The 13,454-nt window shown below is 43.9% G+C and overlaps 1 protein-coding gene across 1 annotated transcript in view; it reads right to left on the bottom strand.

Annotated features, from left to right (window-relative positions):
• The window catches only part of LOC139644378 (plexin-A4-like), a gene marked incomplete at its 3' end in the record, with an annotated part of 195,934 nt that overhangs the window by 47,488 nt on the left and 134,992 nt on the right, over window positions 1-13,454 (bottom strand). The window contains exon 4 of the mRNA XM_071519745.1: window positions 3,407-3,535. Coding sequence (XP_071375846.1) covers window positions 3,407-3,535 — 129 coding nt within the window. The remainder of the gene's footprint in view (window positions 1-3,406; window positions 3,536-13,454) is intronic.

Here is a 13,454-nt window from a genome sequence, read left to right as displayed (position 1 = left end):
TCCCAGGCCCCAGAAACAGCAGGGTGGCCTTCTGCTATCGACCGGCTCAGCCTGTTTTTATAGCGCTCACCACCAGTGGGAATTGGGAATGTGTGTGTGTGTGTGTGTGTGTGTGTAAGCTGTTATTCTAAACCACCAGACTGATCCGGCAGACAGTATTGTATTTTAATGCCTGCAGCCTTGCATGTAAGGGCGACCACAACATATACAACACCCTGGTGACCTTTGAACTTAGCTGTCCCCGTGGGTCTTCACTAACGTTCAGGGTAAAAAAATAAATACAAGCCACTCAAGAACATAGTTATCTATGAATACTGACATATGGAGAAAATAATCACATTAATAGTTGCCATCATAGAAGTCACATTTCTTACTGCCAAACCCTTTCTTACCATTTCCCTGTTGTGATCGATGAAGAAACATCAAAACTATAAAGCATCTTAGTGGCTCAGTGGAACAAACCAGTACCAAACACTCATTCAGCGGACATACTTTCATTTTGTTCTATACCCTTCAGAGCCAAAGACACTTTCACGCCAGGAGACATTGTGTGTGTGTTTGTGTGTGTGCTGGGTTCAGGTATATGTTTTTGTGAGTACTGTGTGTGTGTATGTGTTGTGTTCATTAACTGCTTTCTATATTTGTGTGTATGATACTGTCCTGAGGGCTAATTCCCAGATGTTCCTCCTAAACAGTTAGTGGAGGACGGCCCTCTAACTAGGCTAATAGACTAATTACTACCAAGGCCACACACACACACACACACACACACACACACACACACACACACACACACACACACACACAGAGGCCCACTATTGGACAACAAAACTAATTTGGCTGCTTTTATTTTCACTCCGCACTAATTGGCATGCAAATTAAAAATGCTAAATTTGTAATACGATGTTGGGCGATAATAGTAAAACATAAAGGAATCCAACAGAATGGGAAGAAATGGAAATTACATCTTTTTAATAATTCATTTGTCGTTCTGTAATATCTTCTGTAAGCCTAATTATATGTACTGAAATCCAGAAAATATACTATGTATAATTCAAAAATCTCACGTTGCTGGTTAACAGATTTGCACAAGAAAAGTGGTAATTGGATGCCATGCCAAAATAGTATCCTAAATGTCCTTATTCTGCTCTCTCTCCCTCTCCCTCTCTCTTTCTCTCACTCTTTCTCTCTCTCTCACACACACACACACACACACACACACACTCTCTCTGCAGATGGACTGACTGAGACCTCTTGAGAGGCAATGAGAGCTGCATTTGAAAGGGCACCTTCAACTCACCGTCTGTCTGATATTTAAAGTGGAGTGGTGTTATCGGGATAATCTTGGCCCTCCAAATATACACGTTTACACACACACACACACACACACACACACACACACACACACACACACACACACACACACAGTCGACTACACATTTGTAAATACTAACACTTTCATGGTGCCAGAGAGGTCTGTAATCCTCTGGAAGCTGCAGACAATATACAGGGGCAACTAGGCTATCGCTGCCAACAAAACACAGCAGTGGCCTTCTGTGATTATGGGTGAGGAGGAGGGAAAGAGGAGGGAGAGATGGAGGGAGAGTGAGAGAGAGAGAGAGAGAGAGAGAGAGAGAGAGAGAGAATGACATGCAGATTATCTGTACTTCAATGCTTTGTCCAGTCATTTCAATAAAGCACAATGTAGAGAACTAAATTGAATTGAAAGGAGGAAAAAAAGAGACCCATTATGAAGAGGGGGGGAGAGAGCGAGAGAGAGAGAGAGAAAGGGAGAGAAAGAGAGAGAGAGAGAGAGACCACTTCACTCTGTGTTGACGAGAGGAACTACTGGGTCAAAGATCATACAGGATGGCTGAGAGAGACAAATGGGACTCTTAAGATTGCTGTCTCTATCATCACACCTGCTGTGAAATAGATGAGTGTGTGTGTGCGTGTGTGTGTGTGTGTGTGTGTGTGTGTGTGCATGCGCGGGGTCAGTTATTACATCATGGGCAGTTACTCCGTTATTGACTGTGATGGTGTTTATGAGTGTGTGTGTGTGTGTGTGTGTCTGTGTTGGAGTGCCAAGGTGGGGTCAGTGTGTTGTGTATATGATTTGTTTGACAGTTGAAACAAAGGATGTGTTTCACCGAGCTGCGGGCTAATATATCACCCTCTGTGTGTGTGTGTGTTGTGTATGTGCGCATGCTTTGTAGCAACTGACAGCATAATAATAAGTAATTAAATAATTTGCCAAAATGTAATAAAATGCACCTCTAAATTGGTTGAAAATGTAATAAAACCTGATAATGTAATAAAATGCTGAATAATATAATAACATCACAGCATCAAATGGTGATTTATTAGGGATGTAACATTTTTAACTATTGATGCAATAATAACAACGGCACAGCAACAACTCAACCTGCATTATTACATTGTTCTTATTCTTATTTATGTGTATTAATTATGTCATTAGTAAATATTATTATTATATCATCAGTTAAAAATATGTTATACCCCTTATGAAGTAATAAATGCAAGTTAATGAAATAATGCAATGTTACATTATGTGGGAATTTATTTCAGTAACAGGTTCTACTTTTTCTACCCATTAAAGGGACATTACATTTGAATGAGTTATTATAATGGATTATTATATCTGGCAGTTATTACATATCAGTTGCTATACGCATGTATGAGAAAGACAGAGTGTACTTTATATCTGCATGTTTAGGAGTATATGTGTGAGTGTGCATGCATGTGTTTGTGTATGTGTATGTGTGTGTGAGAGATATGACAAAGAGAGTGAGCATTAAACATAGTGAGCCGTAAGTGTGTGTGTGTGAGAGTGTGTGTTTGTGTGAGTACTGTAGGTGTGTTGTGGACTTTCCATGGTGCTATTTTAGCTAGTTTTAGGGTCTGATGGAGGTGTTCACAGTCTCTCTGTGTCTGTGTCCATTACACAGAGTGCTGCTATTTCCCTCCACATTCCATGTCATCAAAGGTACTAAGAGAGAGCGAGAGTGTGTGTGTGTGTGTGTGTGTGTGTGTGTGTGTGTGTGAGAATCTGTCTGCACACACACTCTCACACAAGTGCTGTCTAACACCACTCTCTTCTCTACCTATAATTCAACACATTTTTTTACTCAAACTCTACCCTCACTGTCTGTTTCTATAAAAACACGCGGCCATAGCATCCAACAGTCCATCTATCGTTTTCTCTCCTCTATCCTGGCTGTAATGCAATCTCTTTCTCTGTGCCACTCCAAAGATTATTTTACCCTGTGACATAAGAAAAAAGATAAATGCCAGTAGTTATGATATTGAGCCAGCAGGGGGAAATGGTGGTGTGTGTGTCTGTGATGTGTGTGTGTGTGTGTGTGTGTATCCGTCTCTCTCTGACCTGGGTCTCAGACATGACATAAAGGTAGTGGTGGTCGGAGGAGAAGGCCATGTCTCTGAGGATGGGTCCGTTCTCCACGGCCTGCACCGTCTCGTACTGCAGCGCCCGAGACGAGCCGTCCACCCGGATCTGGGAAAACAGAGACAGAGACGTGTGAGGACTGTTGCTTTAATATATCTAGTGTTTTTAATCACTGCAGATACAGAGCTCACAGTGCATCTCAGGTATTAGTAATATAAGTACAGTAAGAATATATGAATAATAACTACATTTGTGGAGCACTTTTTTACATATACATTTTAGGTATTTAGCTGATGCTCTTATCCAAAGCAACTTACTGAGTTACTGCAACAGTATTAACAGCTTTAATTCCAAGACCACCAAAATTACAAGCACCCAGTTATTTTAATCTTTATTTATCCAGGGAAAGTCGACTGAGCATGCTCCTTCACATTCATACAGTTAAAAACATTCACATCTGGGCGCTGCCCAGTACAACCACAGGCTTCTACTGTGAGCTACTGAGCAACAACACTGGAGCAGTTGGGGGTTAAGTGCCTTGGTCAGGGACAATCACATTTTCCCAGCTGGTTTGGGAGCAGCCATCTGGTCACAAGCCCACTAGGCTGCCACTGCCACCCCAACAACAGCAGAGAGCACAAGGTTTTCAACAAAGTTGCAAAGTTACAGTAGGTAGCCAATGACACCTGCTTTAACAAGTCTGTTTCCACTCCTTCAATGATGGAAACATTCATCTTATTCCCTGACAAGTGGAACAAAGAATAACTGAGTGAAAAAGAGAGAGGCAAGCAGAGTGATAGAAGAGACATTCAGACAGAGAAAGAGAGAGAAAAGAGACGAGTAATATTGCCTTCCATGAAGATGAGAATTGGCAGCAGAACAAAGGTGCAGTCTAGGACAACAAAGCGAACAGTAAGGAACAAAGGTATCATCAAAAAGGTACTTTTGAACATTATTATTGGCACAATTGCCCATCTACTGCATACTGACTCAAATTTTTGCCCATGCATCATGGCTTTCAGAGTTATATCAGAGGAGCTCATCTTTCTCCATCTCAGTTCCAGCCATTCAACAGTAATTAGGGTAATTAGGCATCTGGGCAAGAGGTGTGGTGTGTGTGCCCTAGGTGTGTTTACTCAGCAGAAAGTGCACAGAATTGGCCCCACACACACTTGGTGGTGGGATAGACGGGTTCTGGGCTGTGCCCTAACATCTGCTCACACCGTCTTACACACACACACACACACACACACACACACACGTGTGTTCCAAATGATCCTTTCTAAATCTGGCCCTCTGGCTGTAATTTCCCTGTAACATACAGTTCTGACACCTACCTACCCAAGCAACTTTCAGCACCCAGTGGAATACACACACACACACACACACACACACACACACACACACACACACACACACACACACACACATACACATACACACACATACACACATACACATACACACTGTCTGTGTGGGGCCTGTGGACAGGTGTGAAGCAAGTCTTGTTAAAGTTGTGATGACTCCTGGTAGTTCTTTGTGCTCTTCAGCACTTAAGGGTTCACGGGTCACAGACACAAATGGAAGATAATTGGACAGGAAGCAGATGGTCCACCAGACAGGTGAGTCACTTCATGATTAATTATAATATGCTGATGAAACGTACTCTGTGTTTTCTCTGTCAGCATATCATTAACTATATCTTTCACTATATCTTTCTATTGGCCTGTCCAGAAGCTACAGTCTCCTTAAGGCATAAAGCCTTAATTTGTTTTTAGGTCTTTTTTTTTTAAAGATATTATAATATACTGTACATTTTGGCAAAATGGTGCTGTACTCAGAGACCTTTTGTCGTCTTTGTTAGGAGAATCTACTGTATTTCTCTACTATAGATCTATGGAACTTTTTGTTGTCTTTGCTTGACAATCTATTGTTGTGTAGTAAAGAAAGAAACCTAAGCTCGCTGAGTACAGTTCGAGTCCTGCCCTGCTCCTGCTGCTTCTATTGATATCCAGTTTCACAACATGACGTTTCTGCTAACAGGCGCCCTCTCTCACCCTGATTTCACCCTGCTCTCCCTCTTTCTTTGTTTCTCACTCATTCTCTCTCTCGCTGCGTCTCTGTCTCTGTCTCCTGCCTGGCTTGCGTAGTGATCTTGATCTCAAAGGACCTTCAGCTCTGCGTATCAAAGCCTCACACACTTTCACTGGGACCCATTGTATGCACCGGGGTCAGAGGCAAAGAAAATAACAGAAGGCGAATAGAGAAGGAGAGAGAGAAAGAAGAGAGGGAGCTAGGAATAAAGAAACTTCCACGCGAGCCGGGGCCAGATTCAGCAGGTGGGGTTATCTAATCTGCCCGATCGGGTGAGTTAATTTGGGGCGCTGTGTGAATGCGTCCGTGCGTGTGTGTGCCTGCATGTGTGTGTGTCCACATGCATGCGCGTATGTATCAGCTTACCCCCGCAGCGGATCAGGGAAGGGTGGAGGCAATTGCCGGGCGGATTTGCGGGCCAGACGGTCTACGGCGGAGGCTGAATATAGACTTTTATTGTGGTGGGACAGATCCACGGTCACCAGGGAGCAGAGGGGCTTCAGGGGGGAAGCTCCTGTGCATTATCCCTCGATCTGACCACCAACAAAACAAATGAGCCACCAGGGAGCACACAGCATGTCCGCTAGCATGCATCGCTTGCTGGTTTAGTCGCACTGGGATCGGAGGGGAACACGCAAGGGAGAAAACCTGATCTAAATCAAAGACCAGTGGACTCACAATAAGTGGCATGCATGGAACCACTTAACAGCAATTTTACAGTGTTCTTTATAGCACCACAGCAGGTTCACTCTGGGCTTGTAGGCTTTATCACACTGTCGACAGGTACAGTGGCTGCCGCTGTGATCCACCCATCGTACATCTGTCCCTCGTTCATACTGTGGCTCTTTCCGGACTCTTCCTCGTAGAGGTGGAGCTACAGTGCAGCATTTATATACAAAAAATGAGAGTTTTAAGATGGCTGCATCTGTAGAGTGCATACAGTCATATGGTTGAATGATGCAGTCAGTGATACAACCAAAATATGGGCATATCGTTCCTTCTGATATCAAACTCCACACTGGAATATTTAGCCTAAATATTCCAAAATAGTCATGTAGAGACTGCATTTTAGAGAGAGATTTATTATTTATTACTCAATATAAAGAAATAGTTAACATATACAAACCAAACATGACCAATACCAATTTCCTCTATGAAAAGCCAAAGCTAATGGTTATGATTTGTGATGAAAAGACTAATCCTAGTTTCATTATCAGCAACAGTAATTATTAATATATCTTAAAGTAATTTTTGCAGCATTCTAAAATCATTAAGGCAACTGCAGTGGTGCTAGCCAATATTATCTGATTCCTTTTCAACAGTAATAAAGTGGATTAGCTGCTCTATGCTAAATGGATTACAATGCTAATCTCTGCTATCACATTAGCACTGTACAATAGACATTCACTGCCAGACAGACTTCATTCTGCCTCTGAGTATAGATGGGGTTGAAGGGTGGGAGGTGCATCAGGCCCACACATAATACACACACACTCACACGCACATAAATAAGTGTGTTCACACAAGCGCTCGCACAAGTGTATACGGACATTGGTGAGTCACGTGTGCACGTACGCGCGCACCCACACACACAAATACACACACCCACACACAGAAGGCTGTCTGGCTGGAGCTTTTCACATGCTAATGAGGGATAACTCTGGGGAGAGTGGGGAGAGATACCGGCACTTCTCACTCACTCCCACTGCAGCCCTGCAACATATGTGTGGTAAACATTTCTTTGCTTAGCTCCGTGTGTGTCGGCATGCGTGTGAGTGTGAGTGTGCATGTGCGTGCAATACATGTGTGCGTGTGTGTGAGATCCATGCTGTATCACAGGTCATACAGAGGAAATCCTAGTCCTCTACAGTGAGACCCCTGTACGGCATCACAGCCATAAACCCTGTCCCCCTAGTGGACGAGGTGGGTAACTACACCAAGACTAGCACAGAAGACAAATAGAGGAAGAAGGGTCATCATTTTCCCTTTTCTGCAGTCAGAAAATACAAAAAATAGTCTGGTAACTAGGCTTTTGTGTGTGTGATACAGATTTTGTTCTATTGTGTAACACTCAAGAAAGAATTGCCATTGGCTCCTGCAGTAAAAATGCAGTATTGATGCAGAATGGGGGGCATTTACACTGGGTTACACCCAGTGTAAATGTAAATGTACTACATTATTGATATATCATCTGATGTACTGTATTTTCATCCTTTGAATGGTTAAGGTTAATAACAAAAATAGTAAATTCTAAAAAGGTTTTCCACTGATGGAGGTGGACCACTTTTAACACAATCACAGTGACTTTCTATAGGTGAGAAGAGTGGCACACATAAGTACTTGACCTCGAACATTCCTCTGTATCTTTTCACTCTCACCAATGAAAGAACAGACATTCAGAAAATATGTTATTTATCTGGTCTTTTCAGATAGTTATTTAGACCTTTGGAGATTAGCTGAATCTTCAATTTTCTTGGGAAAATACCGTCATAATAAAATGTGAGGGTCAATGTTGGTATGTCAGTAACACTGATGACTGTAAATAAATATGTAAAATAGTTTCAGTGTTAGATAGAGTGTGCAGATGGCATTTCTGTCTTGGATCTGTCAATGAAAAATAATGTGCCCAAAGTGAGTACTTCTCTCGCTATGGGGCTAACAGCTAGCAGAAGGTGTGATACAGAGAGGAAAGCCAATCCGGTGTGAAAACCACAGGAGTACCCTCTCTCAGTTTCCTCCTACTGGCACTGTGCACCACAAAGCACATGGAAACTATGGTACTTCCTCAGGCTCTGCATGGCATCCATTTTGGGGCAGCCAAAAATGCACTGCTGGAGTCCATGTCTCATCACACATGCCCAGTTCTACAGTGATGGAATGGCTGCAAGACATGTGCTTAAACTGTTTTCGTCATCAACCACCATAATATGCCAAAAGCACTGATGCCAGCAAGATATGCAAAAATCTATCAAACAAGCAACATACAAATCTAAGAATAAAAGAATAGTTAGTAATTATAATGTCAAAGCCTGGATTATCTGCTTTGTTGCTGGTTGAGTCCAAAAAACACTTTCCAGTCAATAATGTTGTTGCCCCTCTGGAACTTTCCCTCAGTGACAATTGCCCTTTCACACTCAGAACCTCTCGTTACACATCTGAGCACTTCGATTGATTTTGGATAATCTGTGTGAGATGGTCTGTAGTTTTGTAGAAATCACTTTACATCAAGTGGTGAGAAGGAAGGTCCACAGTGACTCCTCGGAAGACATAAAAACTGTTATTGTAGTAGTTTGAGGGTTATGTCCTTGCTTATTGTTGCCATGGCATGGATTTAGGGTGGCAAAAGGAATGCTAGTCACACAGAGTTGCGGTCTGTTACGCATGGCACACACACACACATACACACACACCATGGCTGGAACACACACCATGACCAACATGCTGGTGATGGAAGCCGGAATAAGCTGCTGACTAAAGTATCACCATGGTATAATGTGGGCCGTGCAACCACACTGAGATGAGTGGGCTGGAGGAGAATGTCGTCCAAAGTCATGCGACATGCTGGGGAACTTAAATTACCACAACCATTGTGTGAGGAATTCCACCCATCCTCTGAAACTGTGCAATGTTACAGCCGGTGCTTCTTCAAATACTGGTCAGCAGCCAAAATGGGTCATTAACCTTTTTTTGGTGGATGCCCACACAATAAAAGTTCTACTATTTTAATGAGTCTCTATCCAAAATTTAATCAATTAAAACTTTAAGAATCCCTGCTAATTACAGTAGTAATGTGACCTTACTAATTTCGAGATCATTTAGGGCAGACAACAACTGGCTAATGTTATGGAGGATAATCCCAACTCTCTACACATCCAAGTTCTTTTATGGAAAAATCTTTCGATTTGTCAATTTTAGCAATCTGGAAGCCTCTCTAAGTGATTGGATATTTAAAAGCTTGACAGTCAAGAGTAGTGAGGACCTGAGAGAGTGTAAGTGGTCTGACCTAAAGTGGTGATAGGGCTCCCCTGAGGTCTCCTCTTTAAGCCCTTGGGTCCCTACCCTGCCCAAGATATCAATCAGAAACATTCTGGAGCGGCAACAACAGCGCTCCCACATGCCAAACGCCACCGTAACCTGACCTGCCACACTTCTCTCAGATTACGACCCTCTTTGTCAAACCTCAGCACAACGTTAGCTATTCAACCAGGCAAGGTAGGACATGCAACAATAGCTGAGAAAGCGAGACAGCCAGACAGACAGAAGGAAAATTCACAGTGAAAGAGAAAGAGACAGGAAGAAAAGAAGCAACATATCCTCACTACATAATGGCAAAGTGTCTCTCCATGCATTCTCCTCATCCCGACAGCGATACAATAGTGGCTGTCTGATTGCCCCGAATCTGTCCGGCTCACTCAAACATATGGCAGACAGAGAGAAGGGGGGTTAGAAAGTGATAGAAGGAAAAGGGGCTAGGAGGCAGACTGGAGCCATCTCTCAGTGTCAATCAATGCCGGAATAAACGCTCCGGTTCCACGTTCAATGCATCAATATATAGCTTTAGGCAAGATGGACCGGTGCAAAACGAGCGGAGGAGTGCGGATGATTTGACGTTAATCTGTGGGTATTAAGGAGGATGTGGCACAATGAAGTGGGATGCCAGGCTGGCGGTTTAGCATTGTTGGAATCAGGGATAATCTGCCACCTGCCACCAACAGGAGGTTTTAGGGGCAATTGACGACAGACACTGATCTTTATTCTGCACAATACCTGGGAGGGGAAACGGAGCAGACAGAAAGGCACTATTGATGTGGGGTTTTGTACAATAAGGGTAAGTGAGTGACTAACATGTGAATGTCACTTCTATATCTACAATGTCTGTTGGCTTAACAAGTCAAGTTTTGCAACAATCTACACTGGAAACATCTTGCAATTATCCAAAGGTAAAATGTACGACTCACTGCTTTCCTTTTATGGCAGCAAAGTTGTCAGCTCATAAAACACTCTTGAAAAGTCCCATTTTCTTTCCTTGCCTCTGTCTCGACTCCTCTCTCTGTAGGAGGATGAGTGGGCAGAGAACCCTGCTGAGTGGAACTGAACCCGCTCTGTGCTCTAATTCACCACTCTCTGTTTTATGTTTGCGATTAGGCATATCTGCTACACAGCAGGATTTTAATTAACGCCCGTCTTTCCCCCGATGCCTGCACTGCAAGGAAAGACGCTTTGTGGGTGCAGATCAGGGAAATGTAATTGTTAGCAGGGAAGTAACTATGGAGACCCGCGTTAGCGGTGTCAAAACTATGCAGAGGTGTGACCTCTACAATGGCCCTCCTGTTGAGTTTGGTTTTATTGAGGTTAATCCGCTGCAGATGTTTTAATTTGGCTAGTTCCTTTTCTGGCAGAGGGTTAAAATTAAATTCTGGGAGAATTTAGTTTTGAAAAAGGGTAATTAGGTGGACCACTTTCTACATACAACATAACTATAGTCTAGAGAGACAGAAAAAAGGACAACAAATAGTGTAAGACAGTGTAGGAACTGGTGAGATAGGAAGACATTATCAGTCTGACTGTGGCCTTGTCACATCCAGCAGTCAGCAGGTCTCTCTGGGGTGCAATAGCAATACAACACACTGTTGAAGCTACTACCTGTGGGGTGGGAGAGGTCTCAACCAGCCGTGTGTGGTGTATGTGTGTGTGCGAGGGAGAGAGAGAGAGAGAGAGAGAGAGAGAGAGAGAGAGAGTGAGAGAGAGAGAGAGACACAAAGAGAGAAAGAGAGAGAGAAAAAAGGGAAAGGATAAGGAGATGTGTAGCGAATGAGAGGAAGAAAGACAAAAAACTTCAATGAGGTGACAATCAATTTTAGTGAGTTTCAAAGTTTAGCCAGTATAGAAGTGTGTGTGTGTGTGTGTGTGTGTGTGTGTGCGGTGTACAAGAGCCGCAAGGGGACCCCTGGCTCGCTGAGTGACCGCCATGGCATTTGAGGTGTGATACCTGTTAGCCTGCAGGTCCATGCGGCCTACTAATCTAACCTTATCCCCCTGCTGAGAGACAGAGACAGAAAAAGAGAAAGGGAGAGAGGCAGAGAGAGGAACAAGACTGTTATCATGAGGGATGATGGTGTTGGACGTGAAAGGGGACAAGTGTCTGGAGGCCTCCTAATTCCTCTCCTCCTCCTGCTCCTCTCTCCTCCCTCCATCCCCCCCCTGGCTTCAATGGGTGAGTGACAGGTCTCCCTGCTATCGTTCCCCTCACTGCAGAGCTGCCTCAGAGCGCTGTGGCCAGGCAGGGGGCTTACAGCTCACCTTTTATTACTCTCCTTCCTTCTCTCCTACTGCTCACTTTCCCTTCCTTTTGCTCTTTTCCCTCTATCTCTCTCTCTCTCTCTCGTTCTATCTCAATCTTAAGTCGGGAGGTTGAGCAAAACACCCGCAGGCTTTTGGCTGGTTCAATCTCCAGAACATTTGTGACCTCTTGACTTCCAACAACTCACTCGGTTTCTCTCATTTACTTTTTGCCTTCCTTTCTTAACAGATTTTCACTCTATCCGTCTTTCCGGGTGTGTTTGTTCCTGACTCCATTCCTCTGCTCCTGGAGAAAAGTATGTTGCCTCTCCACCCCCACTCCCAAAACACACACACAAACATACACACACACACACACACACACACACACACACACACACACACACACAAACACAGTCATACACTCATTCGATGTGCCTAGTGAAGAACAAAAAAAAAGTCTGTCCAAAGCCTCGCCACGTCTGGGCAATTGGTTGTGAAATCAAAAATCGTTCCCTCTCCCTCTTTTTCCTGTTCCTTATGATCAACTGCTCCATTTCTCATCTCCTTTCCTCTCAGTCGCCTCTTTCTGTTCTTATGGTCTTGCCTCATTTCTTTGTCCATCTGGTTTTCAGTTTTGCCATTTTTCCCCTCGCAATATGCATCATTCCATCACTTTTAGTGCGCGGGGAAGATGTCAGAGCACGTCTCTCTCGATATAGCTCCTTCATTCCTCGTCCCTCTTTCCCTCTCTCTCTTTTTCCATCCTATCCCTCTTTCACTGTCTCATTAGAGCTGCAGCGGGGTGTTACAGGCGACAGGTAGAGAGGTTGCAGGGATCTCCTGACAGACCTCATTTAGCCCAGACAAATACCTGGCCTGGCTGAGAAAAACCTATTCGCACACTTCTCTTTCAAACCAATTATTTCCTCTCCTGTTTCTCCGTTCTTACCCTCTTTTTCTGCAGGGATAAGAGCTGCTGTCGCCACCACTGCTGCAGCAACTAGTGGCTGGGCCTCAAGGACCCCACAGAGGCAACAGCATAATTTGAGCGCACATCACCACCTGTGTCTCTATTAGTGGTGCAACCCGGTGGCGGTACTACAGAGCGGTGTGCCACCCCATTATATTTTGTGACCAGAGGCCATTGTGTGAAAGCTAAAAGGCTTTGGGAGCCATTATTGAAGTCAACGTGCTCCCCGGAGCAGTCAGGGCACCAAATCAGCCTATTGTGTGGAATCAAGACTTGGCCTTTCAGGCAACACAGCAGTGCACAAACTCAAAGCTATGGATACCATTCATTTGGAGCAGTGCGGCTGGCAAATTGTGTTTCAGTAGGTTGAATGGTATAAATGCAGCCCGCTGAGTATAATCACAACCTGCCATGGTGTGAGTGTATTTTATGTGTGTGTATGTGTGTGTGTGTGAGAGAGTATGTGTGTCACCCGCACCTGTGAGAATTGCAGGACCCAGGATGCTGGACATATGGCAGAGCAAGAGGCGGCTAGCTTTGATGTTGGAGAGGCAGAGGGGAGAGGAAGAGGTGGAGAAGGTTGAGGATGAAGAGAAGAGATGCGATATCACTCTCGCTTGCTCTCTTTCGTCCTCCCTGATTTAATTTACATACATTTTTAAGCAGCTACTTGATGTGAAC

Source organism: Centroberyx affinis, unplaced genomic scaffold, assembly GCF_046629955.1.
Source record: "Centroberyx affinis isolate AG114_WGS23_722 - 3 ecotype Tasmania unplaced genomic scaffold, CSIRO-AGI_Caff_v1 ptg000729l_1, whole genome shotgun sequence".
NCBI classification, from domain to species: Eukaryota; Metazoa; Chordata; class Actinopteri; order Beryciformes; family Berycidae; genus Centroberyx; species Centroberyx affinis.
The sequence above is the reverse complement of the archived record's forward strand: the minus strand, read 5'-3'. Positions and strand labels throughout refer to the sequence as shown.